The sequence below is a fragment of the Mycosarcoma maydis genome, chromosome 1 (genome assembly GCF_000328475.2).
Source record: "Mycosarcoma maydis chromosome 1, whole genome shotgun sequence".
NCBI classification, from domain to species: Eukaryota; Fungi; Basidiomycota; class Ustilaginomycetes; order Ustilaginales; genus Mycosarcoma; species Mycosarcoma maydis.
This window is the reverse complement of record NC_026478.1, coordinates 1,793,078-1,805,759: the sequence shown is the minus strand read 5'-3', so window position 1 is coordinate 1,805,759 and position 12,682 is coordinate 1,793,078. Positions and strand designations below refer to the sequence as shown.

Sequence of the window (12,682 nt, the reverse complement as noted above, 5' to 3'; positions counted from 1 at the left end):
CGCACAGTTGCACCCACCCCTTTGTACTTCTACCACCTCGCATCATTAGCATCAAACTGCCCATGGTTCTTTTGCTTCCCACAATCTGTTTACCCAGACTCGCGCTTCACAGATCCGAGCTCGTTTGCAAACACACAAGTGTTGGATGCGACGATTCTGGAATTTTGGATTTTCTACATGGTGTACACATGAGCGTTATGGCACATTTGCAAATACCGAGCGACGTCGGAATGAAAGATGGAGGAATCATATCTTTCGAGAGGGGTGGTGAAAGAGCACTGCGTCGCAGATCCTTACATAGGCACCGAAGGAGGTGTAGGGGGAGGAGCGTTGGGATCCATCTCGTTGCCGCTCTCGATGCTGACGCCAAAACCGAACTTGGCGGCGCCCTGCAGATGGTCGATCTCACCGGCAAATGTCAAGCCGAATGCGGGGGACAACCTGGTCTCGTATACAGAGCTCAATTTGCCCGCCGAATCAATCTGTGCCCTCAAAGTAGCCATTCTGAAGTTATAACGCGCACCCAACGTAGCCGCCGCCTCGCGCTTCTGCGCCATGGTGATCATCTGCAAATCAGCTGCCACATCCACCTGCTCGGACAGCTTGTGGTAGTAGGTGCACTGTGCCACGCCCTGTGGTTGAACCTGAGCGGTAGCGATCCAGTCCTTCTTATCGCCGGTAAGCTTGGCAATGTATCCCGTACTGGCCTCCTCCATATCGGCAGAGGGACGTTGGTAGACGGTCTCGACACCAAACGCAAAGTTGCGCGTCAAGCTCTGCAAGTAGTTGACAATGTAGATGCCCGTCAGATCGGTAGGTGATGGGTTGAGCGCTTTAAAGTTGGCCGAGTGGTCGGTGCCCTGGTAGTCGTGTTCGATCTGGACAAACGATTGGCCCGGCGTCGCTGTGAGCTGCGCTTGCACCTTGGTCGTGTGTCCAGCCACCCAGCCACGGTTGGCACGCATGGTAACATTGAGTCCGTCATCGAGGCCTGCCTGGAAAAAGTTCTTGTTGTCGCCGTAAACAGCACCAAAGTTGTACGAGGACGGAGCCGCTTGCGAGCCCATTGAGAACGCGTGCGTGACCTGGAAGATGGGGTTGATGCTGATCGCTTTGGTCAAGTCAGCACGTGCGCCGTCAAACATAAAGTTGGTGGTGTGAACGCCCTTGACCTCTCTCTGCAGATGCTCAACAGTGCCTGGGTTGGACAGTTCAAGCCGAGTGCGAATGTCTTGGATGCGCGCGAGAGCATTGCTGACGGGAGTGACGATGGGCTGGAAGAAGCCGAACATCGACGTGGAAGGTTGCGACGAGATAGGCGGGGTTAGACCGGAAGGGTAGGCTGTGCGCTTCTCATCGACGAATGGCGACGGAGCGCCGGGACCGACACGCTCTGCTCCCGAAGGAGGAGGCGACTGAACACCCGGTGGGTAAACGGCGGCTTGTGGAGGAGCGACGGGAGCAGACATTGCGGTGATGAGATGACAAGGTCGTGTTCAAACCAAGCTGCTTGTGAGGTACAGTGGAGAAGAGCTTCCAAGGCAGCGTCGCGGGCCCTAGAGTACGGATGTGAGATAAAGAAAACGGCGCGGAGGATCAAGAAGGACAAGGCTAAGATCCGAGGCCAGATGGTGATGGTGTGTGATCACTCTCAAAAGTGGAGATGGCAAAAAGAGTGAGAGCAAAGCAGAGAGCAGCGCAAAGAGCCATCGAGCGCATTTCCCGATTTCCTTCCAAAGTGAACGAAACGACTCACAACTCGTGACTGTGACTGATTTTGACTCACGACTGACTGGTTGACCTCGGACAATTTTTTGAAATCCTGCTGTCCGCTTTCTTCTCAGTGCTCAGCCAGACGCGCCTCGAGATCACTCTTCCTTCTCACCAATCGTGAATGTCTATTTTTGCTGCTGCTTAGTTGCGTGGTTTTTCATGTTTGGGTTCTTCACAATTCGTGATTCGTGCTTACCATGCTCGTCGCTGATGGTGCGGTTTTTTCTTTGCTCGTTCAAATTTCATTTTGAATGAGATAGCTTCTGGTAAGGGCCGTGGGTGGAGTGAGACTCTTTCATTTGTACAAAGTTTGGTTTTCGACGGTCTCGCACGACTCTGACTTGTCAGTAATCGCAAGCGCTGACATCACCATCCATGCACAACAATCAATCACGAATAAAGCACCCCCACCTACAGATCCAAACCACACTCCATCCTTGAACTGAAGTGATTCTCTGCTCATCGCGTAACTATCAAATGCGGGCTCGGTATTCCGCAGTGTTGCAAAATGTTCCAAGGCAGTAAATGACTTATAACCTCAACGGATCGACTATCAATGACCCGTGAGCCGATTGGTCTCACCAGCCTCTTCCTCTACTCCACCCTCCTCTGCCTCTGCCTCTGCCTTGGCCTTGGCCATGACCGTAGCCAAATCCGCGTCCTTCGCCTCCACGCTGTGTGCCAGCGCCAGCTTGAGCCAGAAAGTCCGGGTTATACTGTCCCGGATATTCTTCCTCTGGCATTTCTTGCGGCGCCGGGGGCGCTGAGGTCTGCGGCGGCGGGTGCCAGCTCTGCTGTTGACCCCATCCACCGCCTTGTCCGTACGCCGGCGGGTCTGCAACAGGCACATAGCCCTGATGATAGCCAAGATAGGGTTGCTGCTGCTGCCAATGTTGCGTTGGTGTAGCCGCGTCGCCCAATGCTCCGGCAGTTGGATACGGCGACCAGGAGCCGGCCATGGGTGACCTAACAGCAGGCGGTGAAACGCCTGAAAGCACCGGAGGAGGTCCAGGAGGCGGTCCGGGAGGAGGCCCTGAAGGCGACACAGCAGGCAAAATGGGGACCGATGAACTCAGGCCTGTCGGAAGAGCAGCTTGAACGCTACCAGGAGCAGGCGGAGCGGTCGTCTTTCCGAGCGTGCGGAGGAGTGATTGCAGAGCATCTGAACCAAAAGCCCCAACTGAAGGCGCAGCGCCGCTTACTGCCCCGGTATGGTCCATGCCCGACTGATCCAGACCGAGGTGCAGACCGGCTGATGGATTGTACGGCTCTTCCGGCACAGATGCTGTTTGGCCATGTCCATTTCTGCGGTTTTCGTTGGTCGCGCTTCTTGGACGCGTCGGCGATCTCTCCGCCTTGGACAGCTCATTCTGCATTGCGTCGCGGATCACCACTGCCACAAGCACGAGCAGATCACGGTCGCGTTTGGCATGCCAATCTGACCCCAAACAATCTGACTCGACCATGTCGAGCCAGAGTGGCACTTCTTCGTCTTTCTGCAGCGGAACAAGGTAAAAATCCTTGATGAGACTTCCTTTGACGCTGGATGAGATGTGTAAAGCTCCCCACCTGTCGGCGTTCTTGAAATGCTGAAACATCCCATCGAAGCTGAAAAGGTCCGATTCTTGTTGTTTCACTGCGCTGTCCTTGACGACGCCTGGCTCCATGGTGAAGGCGAGGATCTCAGTCCTTGGCGCATTGACCACTTGGAGCAGATAGTCGACAGCAGCCTTTGAAGGCAGTCGACCAGCGATGAGGAGCGCCCGTTCTGGGAAAAATCTTGGCCAGACCGTAGCCGCAGAGGTCAGGCTACGTCCCGCTATCTGCTTGACGTGTCCTTGGAATGCAAAGACATCTGGCAGATCGATGAGACCGTTCCAGATGACGCTGCGGTAGCGGTGCAGAGTGCTGCCTGGGGGATCTACACCTGGAGTTGTGGATCGTTGGACCTCTTGTTCCGATACGATCCGGGCGGCACTGTCAATCTCGTCAGCAGCACCGTCAAGAAATGAATCGATAAAGTCGTCGACACCAGCTGTAGCAGCGCCATCTTGGTCCACTCCGATACTCTGATCGTACTCTTCTTCGTGCGGAGAACCGATCCCAAAGCCAAATGATTCTTGAGGCTCCTTACTGTGGTTGTCACTGGAAGCGTCGCCCTCGCTTTTAATCCACACATCACCAAAGTTGAGGCGACTGGGTGAAGCTTGAGCAAGCTTGGGTGCAGGCGCAGAGCGACGCTCAGGATCGTCTTTCGCAAGTGAGTCAGCCGTCCCTTGTTCGTCCTCATCCTCAGCAGCATGCATTGAAGTTGGGATCACTGGTTCGCTTTCGGACACTCTTGACGCCGGAGGCCTTTGGGAGCGTCCCTTTTGTTTGGCATCGAGCGCTCTTTCGAATTTGTCCGTCTGATCTCGAGCGATGACGGCATCGCTCTCAATCTCAATCTCGCCCTTGTGCGTCATCTTGCGCAACGGTCCTGCATCCTCTGAACGCAAGGTGCTCCTTTGTAGCGCCTCGAGCCGAGCCTTCTCAGTGGCCTGGCGGATGGAGTCATTCGCCAACTCTTCGTTGGTCATTTTGCCCAGCTCAGATGGCTGCAGTTGGCCTGATGAAATCCTAGAATGCAACGTGGTGTTCTTTGCATCCTTGAGACTAAACAGAAAAGTGCGGAAGCGATCTTTGTACTTTGAACCAACAACACGGATCGAGCCATGGGTATCAGCATTCGAGTCGAAGAGGTCCTCCTCCAGAAGCGAAGCAAAGCTGTGCGCGCGTTGCTCGTCGGACTCCTCGTCTTCGTCTGCTGCTCCTGTTGACTTTTTCTTCTCCGTGGCGCTGCTGAAAATCATTTCAAGAGCAGTCGCCAATACCTTGCGGGCCCTTGATCTGGCTTCTTCAGTGCTGGCATCGGTAGGCCCAGTGGGCTTGCGTGATGCGCCTTTCTTTGAAGCGGCGGCGGGCTTGCTAGATGCGCTCGCTCGTCTCGAGGCGTCAGATGTTCTGCGCTGCGACACCCTGCCAGCGTTGGCAGAGTCAGACGCAGCTGTGTTTGCTTTCAAAATCGCAATGCTTGAGGAGACTTGCTTGCGCTGTTGCGGTCTTGCCGAAGGCGTCGGCTGGGTGACGTTTGGGCTGGCCGCAACCTCGTGATTCGAGGCGTCATCTTCGACTTCGCCAATGTAATCGTCGTCTGAAGCGCTTTCCTCTTCGAAATCGTCTACTTCCTTGTCTTCATGTTCCGAATCAGACTCTTCCGTGCACGCTTTTGCGATTCGAGATGCTTGCTGTGCTCGCGAGGACTTGTACCGCTTTATCTGCTTTGGCGCGGCTGCTGTGACGATGCGAACATGTGAGACATTGTTGAAAGCTGCAAGTCAGCATCGCAGTATCCGATAGACGAGGTCTCCAAGCTCTTTGCCATCCTGGTCCCCGCTATACAGTGGTATTAGCGGTCGGTACTAATACACGAAGTACCCTCGCCTACGTGTCATGGGCTCAAATCGTTTCTAGCACAGGTCGCAAGACTTGCGGGAATGCTCGACCCGTGAGAGAAAACCATGTCTTGGATTGCAGAGATCGCATGTCTTGTTTTGCAAACGCGGTACAACGCAGATGGTGACACTTACCTTTGTCGGAGGCGGCGGCCGTGCTGGAGCAAGCCTCGCAGATGTATTCGTCGAGCTTCTTGGCAGCTTTTTGTGTAATGCCGATGCATTTGGTGTGGAACCTGGACCGAATGACAAACGCAGAATGGTGGTAAACAGTGACAATACGCATCAGCTCATTTTCGTTGATGGTCAACTTTTTCTCAGCATCATGAATTGCTACTAACCAGTTCTGACAACGCTCGCAAGAAATCATAAAGGTTCCATCATCTCTGCCGTGACAGATACAGTAACGCTTCTCATCGGCATCCTCTTGAACGCCTTCCGTGCTCTCCTTTTCGAATACAGTAGCAACCTCATGCTCCGTCGTTTCCTCCTGCTCTGCGCCGACATCATCCGCCTTTCGCTTCCGAAGCGAGCGTGTGACCTTTTGCTGAGCTCCATGAGACGCAGATGCAATCTCGGTGGGTTCCAGCCCTGCTGCCCTAGAAGTCGGTTTGCGTGTGCGTGATCCCCTACGCGGCTCTACAGCAGCGCTTGTGTCATCGATGCCATCCGCAGCCGAACCCACACCAGACGATGACTCGTCTTGCAAGCTGGGCGCCAAATCCGTGGCTTCAGATGCAGATGCAGGTGCGGACATGTCGGACGACGATGTCGCTCGTGATGCTCAGATTACGATGAAGGAGTCAGTATTGGCCGCCTTTCACAGCGTTCTTGGTATGCTCTTGCAGCACAGAGCGATGATATGATGCAAATGGGAGGCAAGAAAGGTGCGGGGGTTAGATGCCACTCACATGAGATGCTCAAGCCAAATCGACTCGAGCGGATGGGGCTTATTTTGATATTTTCGTCCATCGGGGACGTTTCATGATTGTCATATCTAGATCGGGCTCGGGTAACGCCTCGTGTGAGCTGAGCCTTTTCTCGCAAAGTCACCCAGAGTTACCAATCACGAATCACGAATAAATTAGTCAAACAGCACTTGAGCTGAGGATGCCTCCTCCACCTTGTTGAAGTCTTGGTGCTTTGGTGACAAACCAGAAAACGTCACAGCACGGACGACATTCACGATTCAAAACTTGCTTCAACGTTGATTTGCTGGGAAGAAGGAACTAATCAATAGGCAACTGCGCTCGATCACACTCGTGACTGACTCACACTTGTTCTGTTGTTTCATTCTTCTTGATCAGTGCTCCTACCAACACCGAACCAGGCAGCCCCACTTTGTCTCACAATTTTGAACTCGCTGGAGCTCCGTACCGGTGCACGCAATCGTTTTGATACCACCTAGGAAGCATCACAGTACCCTTCGCATGACTCGTCTGCCATCTTCGCTTTAGTTTCGACACTATGGCCAAGGGTGCGCCCAAGGGCAAGTCTTCGGCTTCGTCGGCCACACGCAAGAAACAGGCCAACAAGGCCGCCAAGAAAGTCGCTTACGAGCGTGATGAAGACGGCAACCTTTTGCATCCCGAACTCGCCGAAGCTTTGGAGAAGCAGAAGCAGCATGGTTTGCAGCGTGGACAGAAGAAAGACAAATCCAACAAGGATGGCAAAGGCGGAAAGAAGAGCAAAGCCGAGAAAAAGAAGCAGTACGTTCCCCCTCCCAAACCGCCGCAGCCGCTGCCTGACCCTCTCGATTCCATGGGCCTCGCCTCTCTGCTCCCTGCGGATCTTGTCGTACTTTTACGTAAAGCATCCAAGAAGGATGTCATCACGCGATGTCGTGCCCTCGAAGGGCTATTGACTTGGGTCGAAGATGCACTGGGTAAGTCGACATCCTCTGCTGCGAGCGAGCCGAACGTCGATACGTCCAGCCTCAGCTTAGAGCAGAAGAGAGATGCCCTCGTGATGATGCTTCCCAGCTGGGTCCATCTTTTCCCTCGCTTGGCCTTGTCTCCAACGCGTCGACTACGTCTCTTGACCATGCAAATCCACATCTTGCTGCTTGAAAAGCCACAAGCTTCCTCAAATGGAATCTCGTCAACACGTGAAGAGCTGTTGGAATCACCTCAATACATCGAACCCATCTTGGGTCCCTGGGCCATTCTCTGCCACGACACGGATCGCTCTATCGAACGTCTCGGCCGCTTGGCTTGGACTGATACTTGCACTTGGAACGATAAGCAATCAGCCGACCCGTTCGTGGAAAGAGACAGTACCGTCCAACTGAATCTCACCGAATACTGTGACACGCTCGTGGCGCACCTGCGCACCATTCTCCTATCGCCCTCTCCATCCTTTACCTTGTCCATGACATCTGCTCATGCCGTCGCTTCCGGTGATCCTTCCTTGTCTCGAAACTCTTCAGGCTACGCTACCCCATCGCTGCAGGTAGGCGGTATCGAACGAGATGCTAAGAATCGAGACGAGAGCAATGTCGAGGAGGATACACCAGCACTCGACAAACGCCTGGTCGCTGGTGCCCTCTCCGTGCTGTCCTCAATCCTGCGCCAAAAATCAGACGCCGAGTTCGAACAAAGTCTGCAAGATATCTTCTCATCGAGACTTGTGTGGGCTTCTCTGTCGCCTCACAACCTCGCCGCGTCCTCTGCACCCCGATCTGAGACAGCCACAGCCATCACCTCGTTCGGATTCGATTCTCCTTCCGTACGATTGCGCGCCTGGACATTGCTGCGCACTCTCTTCGAAGTAACACCCAACGTTCTTGAACAGCACATTAACACAATTGGTATGGTGGCTATGTCTTCGGTATGGTTCGAGCGTGACAATGCCGTTCAAAGGTCCACACTCGACGCTATCCTGCCTCTTCTTAAGAAACATCCCGAACTCTGGCTCATTGGTGAAAAAAGCAACGAGAGAGGCAAGCGAAGTAAAGCTGACAGCAGCGATGACGACGATGACAACGATCATGACGAAAATGAAAGTGAAAATGACGACGAAAACAACGATAGCTCCGACACCAGGTCTGACGACCGTGACATGGATGCTCAAGACCCCATCCAGGAATCGAGTCCCAAGCCGCGATCGTACACCTCCTTCTTGCAGTGGCTGCAGTCGGCATGTGGCGGTGCTCCTCACTTGGGCTATTCATCCGTCGTGGTCTTCATCTCCACGATCCCACCCGAACTTCTCGCTTACGATAACTTGGATTCTGCCTCTGATCTTCTCACCAACTTCTTCTCGGCTTTGTACAGCCGTCCGCTCGACTTTGACCCCGTCGGCTGTCGTGCTTTCTTCACATCCTTTACCGAATGCGTCACCTTCATGGCTTTGCGCATGAGCCGTGCTGGTCCCAGCAATGGGAAAGGCAATGCAGCATTCGCAAAGGAGCTTGTACGTGTCCACTTTGGCGCTGTCTGGTCAGAATTGGTACTTCCCAAGGCTAGCTTGCTAACCTCACTCGACATTGGCTCCGTCGAGGAAGACACCGACGAAGCAGGAAGAGCACAGAGGATCAAGAATATTGGGTCCACACGCATCGTATCAGATCTCGCCGTCCAAGTTCGACGTATTGCAGCGTCCACATCCGAGCTCAACGTTGCTGGCCCTTTCCTTGCCGAGACCGAGGTGGATCTTGTCGAAATGACTCAGGCTCTCTGCAATGCGCAAGCAAGGGACGCTAAGGTACTGGCCGCACTTGAACGGGTGACCTCCTTCTACGCTGCGTTGTCCCCGGCCCAAAGTCAAGCTGCGGATGCAGAGCTTCGGCGCGTCGCAGCATCCAGTATTGGACAGGCGATCAAGCTCGCAGCGTCGGGTCTCGCTGACATTGGAGCTCAGGACAGCACGCCCTCGGACCTCAAGCGACTACGCACTACCCTGCTTTGCGATTTCCTGTGCGTTGCGCTGAGAGCTACAGTCAGCGCATCAGGCGCCCTCGATACTTCCGTCACTCAGGTATTGACCAAGGTTTCAGCTTTGTCTATACCACAACTCATGGCGACTAGATGCGTAGCTCCGAATTCCGCGGCTGCTTTTCTAGCCGCGTATTTGCCTCTGTGCCCGGACGAACAAGCTCGCGCATCGATTTGGACCGAGACACTGTCGTCCGTCGCACTGCTCGCTGAGCTGCGAGATCGAGTTGATGCTCTTTCGGAGCTGTTCCTTGCTTCAGAAGCTGTTGCAAAAGCAGCTTTTGCTAACAACGCCAAAGAACTCCAGCTGCCACAACCAGCACCGGAGGCTGGTATCGAGGATCTAGCCATCGGGCTCGTCACGAGCCTGTGCGACAGCGCGGGAGCGCCCAGCGAGCTTCGCTGCCGCCTTCGCGAGGTGATCTCTAACATCCTGACCAAACCGGGGTCATTTGTTGACACGTCATGCGTCGAAGCAATGTTGTCGATCGTCTGTTCTACAATCGAACAGCTGAGGAATACTTTACTGGAACGCCCACGCTCAGACGAAGATAGTCTACTTCGCCGGCGCGTGGCAGCTACTACACAGGACTTGCTGCATGTGCTTGATTGCTGGATCAAAGCTCAAGCGTCGAAAGCCGATGTTCGACGAACCCTTAAAGCCCCGTCCTTCACAGGTGTGCTGGTTGCTGTCTCAGAGCTGGTTCATCTCTACCATGACTGTGGCGATCCAAGCGCATCGCCAAACGACTGGGTCAGCAAGGCATATCCCTCCGAAGTACGCGCTTTGGCCTTTTCCGTGCTACAACATGTTTTTGAGGGATCCTCCGAGCAGGAGTTAAAGGAGATGCGGAAGCAGGAGATGGCAAGCCTTCAAGACCATTTGCTGGACATTCACGTACCTGTCATTCGTCTGGTGAATGCCGCTGGATACGAAGCCTCGCCGCTTCCAGAACCGTTGGAGCTCCGCGAGATGTTACTGAAGTCTTGTCGTCAGACAACCCATCCAGCACTGATGGTTTTTGACCCACTAGTTCCACACCAGCGTACCTCGGAGAAGCCCTCTGCAACCTCAGACTCGCTAGTTGATGGCCAGGGTCTCGGCATTTTCGCTCGTGTCTGTGCTGCTGCTCTTCTGATCCTCGACCAGGATCGCGCAGAGGCCAAGAAGCTCGTACATCTACTGCCCTACGTCATTCTGCTTTCCATTTTCATCGAAGATGATTTGCTGCTTCCAGGCTCATCCAAGCATGCGCTCGACTCGTCAGTGCTTCCCGAAGCGCACCGTGCATGGCTGCAATCCTCAGTGACTGCTGCCACGGCTCTGATCTCGTCACTCAGCTACTCAGTCACCGAGAACTGGCACAACGACATGGTTATGACTCTGCAGCGCTCGAGCGTCATCGATGCCGAAAAGGACGGCATCGGTCACGTACTTACTGCGGTATGGAAGATGTCGTCAGAAGCTCATGTGCCAAGCAGCTACCTGGCTCGCGTTTTCCATCGTCTGCTCAACGCTGCTTTCAGCTTCGGTACTGTCACGGAAGCTGGTGCTGATCGCTGGCTCAAGCTCGGCGATGCAGTACAAGACCGCATGCCAGCCATGGCTTCCGCCATCTTCCATGCAGCCAAGCCAATCGCTGGCTCGTCTCCTATCTACGAGCGCCTGCGTAATGGTGCTGCTGCTAAGCTCGCAGCACTCGGATCAAATACAGCCGGAGACAGCATCTTGCATTCACTACGCACACTTGTGGCACTCGCGCCGCCGGTCGACTCTGGTCTCGCTCTTATTCCACAGCAGCGGGCGATGATGCTGCTTAAAGATCTGCAAAAGTGGTATACCGATGAAGAAAACAGCGGGGACGCTGAGGAAGAGACATCAACTCGTCTGGCCGAGCTGTTTGTTCATCTGCTTCCTGTGGTTCAAGATGTGCAAGGCAGTCATATTGACTTTATCTTCGATACACTCGAGACAAATTTGGAATTCTGCTCACTCGCCGAGGACGATACGGTAGCACAGCTGTACCACAATCTGCGACTGCTCGAGACGATGTGCGACTTGGCTTCGACTAACGCGAATCTGCGAGAATACTGGAAGAATCGAAGCGTCGCCTCGGTGGATTTGGTTCGCGATCAGTTCCTTTCGCTGGCTGGCGTGCAGTCGATCTCGGCACCCAAGCAGGCATGTGTCGATGTGATCGTTGAGCTGATCCGCGAGACGTCAGAGGCGCCCTTTAAGTTGCAAGAAACAGCGGGTGCTCTGAGCAAGCTTCTGGTGCAGAGTCCAAGCCACGAGGTCCAGGTGATCAGCTACCGTTTGCTGAGTGGCGCAATCCGGGAGCATGTAAAGGAACTTGTGGTCGAGTCGGCAGTAGACCGAGAGTCGCTCGCCACAGAGGAAGGACAGAGAAAGCTCAAGCTTCCGGAGGCGCTGGTTGCCAACGTTGGCGACAATCTTGGCACTCAGCTGAACGTGCTCGTGGAGGAAGGAGCTGCTCGTCGCACTGCGTTTGGCTACTTTCTCAGCTGGATCGCGGTGTTTGACCACTTTGAGGGCGCGTCGTTGTGGGTGAAATCTGCGTTTTTGAGCGAGATCGAAAAGCGGGATTTGTTGGTCGAGTCGCTGTTGCCTAGCGTGTTTGCACTGGTGGGATTGGCGGATGAGAGTCGACGAGGGTTTGATCCAAGTCGGTTTGTTCTGGAAGAGGTGTTCCTGGACCAGATTGACGCCGAATCGTCACTGACCGTGTTGCAAGTGTTGGCAGCACACGTGTACTTGCGAGCGCTCATTCACATGCCTACGACGGTTCGCAGCTGGTGGATTGACATCAAGGACCGACAGCATTCTATGCAGATTGCCAGCTTCACCACGCGGTACGTGTCGCCGATCATTGCCAAGCGCGAATTGTCGCACCTGCGCGAGCCGGAAGCGCTGTCGAAATTGCAAGACGAGGCGCTGTCGATCAAGATTCTATCGACCAACGAAGTGATCGCCACATACGTGGTCGATGAACACCCTATGGAAATAGGCGTCAAGATCCCCGCCGACTTTCCGTTGCACGGCGTCGAAATTCGCGACATCCAACGCGTCGGTATTACTGAAGCCAAATGGCGATCCTGGCTCCTAGCCGTACAGCAGCTCATCACAGGTCAGAACGGCCTTATCTTTGACGCGCTCAGCCTGTTCAAACGCAATGCCGAGGTCCAGTTCCAGGGCTTGGACGAGTGTGCTATTTGCTACTCTATCATCTCACCGATGGACAGGAGCTTGCCTACAAAGCCGTGCAAAACCTGCAAGAACAAGTTCCATGCAGGCTGTCTGTTCAAGTGGATCTCCACGAGCGGGGCCAGCACGTGCCCGCTGTGCCGATCCATCCTGTAGCACGCGCTGTGTGCAAATTCAGCGTGCTTCCAGTGCATACCAATACAAGCCATTTCTCGTCGGTGCATGCTGGCCGTTGTGCTCCTGGTAGCTTTCCT

The 12,682-nt window shown here is 54.4% G+C and overlaps 3 protein-coding genes across 3 annotated transcripts; 1 reads left to right on the top strand and 2 right to left on the bottom strand.

Annotated features, from left to right (window-relative positions):
- Window positions 1-293: 293 nt before the first annotated feature.
- On the bottom strand, window positions 294-1,469 carry UMAG_00614 (putative protein channel TOM complex structural subunit; the record flags this gene model as incomplete). Its single annotated transcript, XM_011388132.1, has 1 exon — window positions 294-1,469. One exon carries the CDS (start codon window positions 1,467-1,469, stop codon window positions 294-296), a length of 1,176 nt encoding a protein of 391 aa, XP_011386434.1.
- Window positions 1,470-2,351: 882 nt separating this feature from the next.
- On the bottom strand, window positions 2,352-6,024 carry UMAG_10923 (uncharacterized protein; the record flags this gene model as incomplete). Its single annotated transcript, XM_011388393.1, has 3 exons — window positions 2,352-5,107; window positions 5,403-5,503; window positions 5,609-6,024. The coding sequence occupies 3 exons, from the start codon at window positions 6,022-6,024 to the stop codon at window positions 2,352-2,354; spliced, it is 3,273 nt and encodes a 1,090-aa protein (XP_011386695.1).
- Window positions 6,025-6,734: 710 nt separating this feature from the next.
- On the top strand, window positions 6,735-12,584 carry UMAG_00612 (ubiquitin-protein ligase RKR1; the record flags this gene model as incomplete). The annotated part of the gene is made up of 1 exon (XM_011388131.1): window positions 6,735-12,584. One exon carries the CDS (start codon window positions 6,735-6,737, stop codon window positions 12,582-12,584), a length of 5,850 nt encoding a protein of 1,949 aa, XP_011386433.1.
- Between the last annotated feature and the right edge of the window lie 98 nt (window positions 12,585-12,682).